The following is a 5,000-nucleotide window of genomic DNA, read 5'->3' as shown; positions in this document are numbered from 1 at the left end:
AGGTAAATGTATTGAAGAGCGAACAAGTGAGCGAGCCACTTAGAAAGCTGATTCACCAGTAAGGCTCAGCGATAGCCACAACGTGCCTCTGTGAGTGTGTGTGCGTGTGTGTGTACGCACGCGCGAGAGTGTGGGTACGTGTGTTAGCATTTATGTGTATATGTGAGAGAATATGAGTGAAATAATGAGAGAGCAAGCGAGAGAGAGAGAGAGAGAGAGAGAGAGAGAGAGAGAGAGAGAGAGAGAGAGAGAGAGAGAGAGAGAGAGAGAGAGAGAGAGAGAGAGAGAGAGAGAGAGAGAGAGAGAGAGAGAGAGAGCGCACTGTGAAAGTCTGTGTGTTGTATATTATATGTAAGTGTATATACGTGTATAACAATTATATAAATGTACATGTGTTTATAAGATCAATCATGTATATGCGCATGCGGGTGTGTAATACATATGTTTTTTCTATGTTACAAACGTGTATGTAATACATATCATGTACTGCAGGTGGACTAAAATGTATGTACATGCGTGTGAGCTCGTTTTTTATCGAGATAAGTTGACAGACACTCTTATCCCCAAACTTTTATTAGATAACCTTTGTTTTATCATCAATTTATCTCAAGCCTGGTCCCCGGCGTCCGGATCCAGCATAGACACCAAGTTCATGACCTGTAGCTATTTATATCGAATGTCTTCCATGCTTAAAAACGTGTAGAGCTTTTTAAACAGAAAGAGAAAGGGGATTTTTTCATACTTAACTAAGATTGTTGGGGATATTGATACAATTTATTAAACATCATTTTTAATAACCTTTCTGTTTTTGGAGGTTACTTGCTACATTCACAGGGGGACTAATTAGTCACATTTAAATATTGGATAAAGACGCAACCACACGTAGCGAAAAAAACAAACCTTTGGGCATGACGTAGCTTTAATTATGATGTAACCCATAAAAACTCTTCTTCTGGAAATGAAAAATAACCGAGATATATTATTTTGAAAATAATTAAAAACGATTAACGGGAGAGATGATTCCACTGTCTGACATCTGACTGAAAAATATCGGCTCTGCGCATGCGGTCATTGAAAGTGAACCTGCCATGCAGTGGTTTAATAAGGGGGGTCCAGGGGGGGGGGGGCAAAGCCCCCCCTTGGTTAGGACAGACCAAAATTCGGTCAGTTCCGTGGTCGGTGGTGGACGTCCGTTTTGAAAAGTTACCGGCCACGCAGTGGCCTTAAAAGTGGGGGGGTCCAGGGTGGGTCGAAGCCCCCCCTTGGCTAGGGCAAACCTAAAAACTAGGTTAGGTTAGGTTTATGGGTTAGGTTTTGATTACGCAAAAAAAAATTTAAATTTCGCACCAGAAATCGTTTAGTTCCGTATCGACGGTGGCGCGCGTGTGGGGAGGGAGGGGGGGGGTGTAACTCAGCAACGAAAGGTTTCCGATGGAAATGAGTAGCGAAACTGTACAAAACAGAACGAAAACTACCAGAAAAAGTATCGTGTCGTGCCTAGAGGGTTGGTTGCGTCTTTATCCAAATTTACCGAAGTTTTGACGTACTGATTTCAGACTAGGTATAAAAACTGTTGGGATAGTACAATAGAAATGAAATAATTATCTTTTATAGCTGTACATCACAACAAAAAGTGCAAAAAAGCAGAGTTGATTTTTTCTCCAACAGAATAGCACATCAATCATTATAGTAAATGATTTAGCTCACCCGTTCTCTATGTCCCATGTCACACTCCTCCCCTTGTGAGCCCAGGTTGCTCTACTTCCTATCTTTTATTTAATCATAATTTTATAATCATTTCTGCGTCATACCTTGTCACAATGGCAATATCTTAGACAATGTATGAAGAAATAAAAATGTATTAAGTGTGATTAATATACATCGGAACATAAAAAATGTAGATGTCAGTTTGTTTTCGCCCTTTTACCGTGACATGGTAGTAATATATTTATTCAAAAAAATACAGAACTACACAGAGTACAACCTGAAAACTATTCCTCAGCGGCCTTAAACTTCTCCCCAGTTCATTTCTATGCCATAAATCCCTCTGCTCAGATTTGTATTCCTTCCTTGACAGCCATCTCTTCTCATTCTTCTCAAAGGTGTGTCCTCGCTAGAACCGATCTTCAAGCATGGTTTCGTAGGGCGACCCCGGATAATTCCACTTCAGCTGCGCTAGGAATCCGAACACCGTGCAGTCCACTTCGCTGGGCTCTTTGCCCATGAGAAACGGCTTTTCACCTGTAGAAATTAGCCGTATATTATAACCGAGTCTTGACAAGGGATGGAAATAAATACACGAATGGTGATAATGAAACTCGGGTACAAGCAATTGGTAGCCACAACTAATTAGTTTCTTACCAAGGTAGAGGGAGATGGCCGCCAGATCCTTCTTCACCATGTCTTCTACCTCCTCCGGGCTGTGTTTGCCCATTCCCTGTATTCTTAGGTCCCGCATGATTTTCCAGCGAAATAGGGGAATTCCCAGGCGCATGTACAAGGGCACATTGGCCATCGGTCAAGTTCATATCACCAGACTCGAAGGCCCCTGTGAAGTCATACACCATTATTTCAGAGGCTTCAATGCTCATCGTGAATGCCAACACTGCATTGTGTTAAAATAAAGCAATGGAGAATATCAGGTGCTTCCCTTCTCACCGTGAATGGTCTCTATACACCGTATTTACTTTTCTCTACTACAGTCTAACAAGAGCCAGTGAAACGCCTATGGAAATGTACCATCGACCTACCAACAGAGATGTTCCGTCACCGTGAGAGTAAGCGATCAGACTATTAGTATTCATGATACAGAAAAATTACATTATGTTAAGTATAACCTAACCTGCAGATAAACTAAGATGATTATCGTCTGTGTTTTAAACAGACATGGGATGTTAGGCTTATCTCCTTCTGACTAATCTGAGTTGTCAGAAACCAAAATAAGTAAAATATCTTGAACTTTCCTGGTGTTTTGCTCGTGTTGACAGACGTGTGATTACATTAAAAAGGAGTCCTTATTTCAACAGAATCATAATCTTATCTTACAAGATTTAGAATGCCAACTGCACCCTCTTCACGTAGCCAAGAAAACCAAGTGACTGGAGTCTACTTTGACTTTACAGTCAAGATTCCTATCTTTTGAGATATCTTCATCTTCACGCCGCAAATATTCTGTTCAAGTATGCCAGTAATTTTCCTTTTGTTATCTTCGGGTATAAGGTCGTTTAGAAATTATTTCAATATTTTTTTCTGGAAACAGTCATGCATAGTTAATGTTATGTTTCTTTTTTTCAGTTATTTCCTATACTATTTTTTCATGAATTAGAGCAAATTTTACAGTTGCAATTCACCTATGACTTAAGTAAGGATAATTGTAAAGATAAAACAAACTGTAAATTTGATACCAACACTTTATTTGAGTACATATTTACATTAACTTCAATCAACAATTCAATCATGAAACACAAAAAACAATAATAAGCATGCACCAGTATCGTACACAAGAGAGAGAGAGAGACTAATATCATCACCTAAAGTAATCATCAATGTTATTACCAAGTATAAATTCAACACTCTTTTGCAGGGAAGAGTCACTTCACATGTAAACTCCGCAGTCAGCTCATTTTGGACTCCTCAGGCATTGGTCCCAGTCCGGCCACAGTCTTTCCTTCACGCGTAACACATATTCTTTCAGGTTCGGATATTTCTCTGGTGAATAAGGTTAAACTGCATTATGCACAATACAAAAAATGTATAAACTTTAACTGTATACTATAATCAACATTTATATTACCACAAATAAATTTCTATGATATTTGGTTAAGTAATGATACAGATTATAATACAATACCCAACACCTTACCCTTGACCATAGTTTCATATGGCGAGCCAGGGTAGTTCCACATAATTTGTGCCAGAGACCCAAAGAGAGCGCAGTCAACCTCGCACGGGTCGCTGCCCATCAGGAAGGCCTTGTCACCTTAACCATAAATACATAAATACAGACTTACAATTATCTGTACGGTTTCATGGTATTGTTTAAGTAGTGTATGCCAATTGTCGTAATTCAAAATATCAAGAACTCCTTTCACCATTTGCGTCAGTGAATCCAAATTAAAAAACAAACTCACCGAGATAAAGGGAGATGGCAGCCAAGTCCCTCTCGATAATGCCATGGATTTCCTCTGGGCTGTGCCTCCCAATGCCTTGAATATATATGCTCTTGAAAATCTTTCGACGTTTCAAAGGCATCAGCAATTGTACAATAAGTGGAATGCGTGGCATTTCCTGTAACATCGACTGCCCACGGTTCTCCACCCAACGCCACATGCGGAACCCCCTGCCGGCAAAGGGATTTTTTGTTCTTTCGTATATTTTTAGTCTGTATGTTAAGTTATGATTTGTGTAGGCATTCACTGAAATTGGAACGTAATTTGTATTATGATAATTATAACTCCACAGATGCAGTATGTCTTTGTTGAGATTTGTTCCTCTCGATTTAAATTTTTTTCTGCTATTCTTCCCATTTCAAAAATAATTCCAAAGCCCCTATCTAAAAGCCTGAAAATGACCGCAATCCCACATGTCAGCATTCCCTAAACATGATAAGAAATTAATATTTCCATTAAACCTAAACATACTTCACCACACCATAATTGTATTCTATTACGACACACCACAAAAATACGAATAAAAAGACAAATGTAATGACACACACAGCAAGCTCACCATGCAAGGTGTTCCGTCACCATCATGTGAAACGCTCGAGCTGCCCCTTGCTGCTCCGGCGTCAACTTGGCCGTGAAGTCGTTCCCGAAGCGTCGACCTAACATCTCTATGATCAGCTGTGAGTCACCCATTTCTTTGCCGTTCAGGGTGATCCAAGGTGATTGGCCTTTGGGACCGAAGGGCTCTTCGTAATCCATCTGAGAAATACCAGTGGTGAGCGGTGGGCATGATTTTACGTTGACGGAATGAATGAAAATCTACAATATATTCAA

General features: G+C 39.9%; 3 protein-coding genes across 6 annotated transcripts in view; all 3 read right to left on the bottom strand.

Moving 5' to 3' along the window:
- LOC122250155 (failed axon connections homolog) overlaps nucleotides 1-110 on the bottom strand; it is an 8,375-nt gene extending 8,265 nt beyond the window's left edge. Inside the window, exon 1 of one of the 4 annotated variants that reach the window (XM_086553550.1) lies at nucleotides 1-110. This exon is cut by the window's left edge and continues 25 nt beyond it. The gene's annotated coding sequence lies outside the window, so the exon portion shown is untranslated. The other 3 variants (XM_086553551.1, XM_086553549.1, XM_086553552.1) reach the window with 3 other exon arrangements.
- A 1,229-nt stretch (nucleotides 111-1,339) lies between these two features.
- On the bottom strand, nucleotides 1,340-2,509 carry LOC147468531 (failed axon connections homolog). Its single transcript, XM_086553554.1, has 2 exons — nucleotides 2,362-2,509; nucleotides 1,340-2,241 (listed from the first exon to the last, which is right to left on the bottom strand). The coding sequence occupies exons 1-2, from the start codon at nucleotides 2,492-2,494 to the stop codon at nucleotides 2,114-2,116; spliced, it is 261 nt and encodes an 86-aa protein (XP_086409680.1). The 5' UTR covers nucleotides 2,495-2,509; the 3' UTR covers nucleotides 1,340-2,113.
- An 883-nt stretch (nucleotides 2,510-3,392) lies between these two features.
- The window catches only part of LOC122250150 (failed axon connections homolog), a 5,349-nt gene continuing 3,741 nt past the window's right edge, over nucleotides 3,393-5,000 (bottom strand). Inside the window, exons 4-7 of the mRNA XM_086553546.1 lie at nucleotides 4,729-4,925; nucleotides 4,131-4,339; nucleotides 3,863-3,979; nucleotides 3,393-3,708 (exon numbers count right to left, since the gene is read on the bottom strand). Of these exons, the coding sequence (XP_086409672.1) occupies nucleotides 3,620-3,708; nucleotides 3,863-3,979; nucleotides 4,131-4,339; nucleotides 4,729-4,925 (612 nt within the window). The 3' untranslated portion in view covers nucleotides 3,393-3,619. The remainder of the gene's footprint in view (nucleotides 3,709-3,862; nucleotides 3,980-4,130; nucleotides 4,340-4,728; nucleotides 4,926-5,000) is intronic.

Source organism: Penaeus japonicus, unplaced genomic scaffold (genome assembly GCF_977035675.1).
Source record: "Penaeus japonicus unplaced genomic scaffold, GWHDUDI00000001_assembly GWHDUDI00000028, whole genome shotgun sequence".
Taxonomy (NCBI): Eukaryota; Metazoa; Arthropoda; class Malacostraca; order Decapoda; family Penaeidae; genus Penaeus; species Penaeus japonicus.
This window is presented reverse-complemented; position numbering and strand designations above follow the sequence as displayed.

What these genes read in the sequence shown, in the direction of transcription:
- LOC147468531 (XM_086553554.1), bottom strand. Translation starts at nt 2,494, where the DNA reads ATGCGCCTGGGAATTCCCCTATTTCGCTGGAAAATCATGCGGGACCTA. An exon ending in GGCCATCTCCCTCTACCTTG is followed by an intron (nt 2,242 to 2,361) that starts GTAAGAAACTAA and finishes TAATTTCTACAG; the next exon opens with GTGAAAAGCCGTTTCTCATG.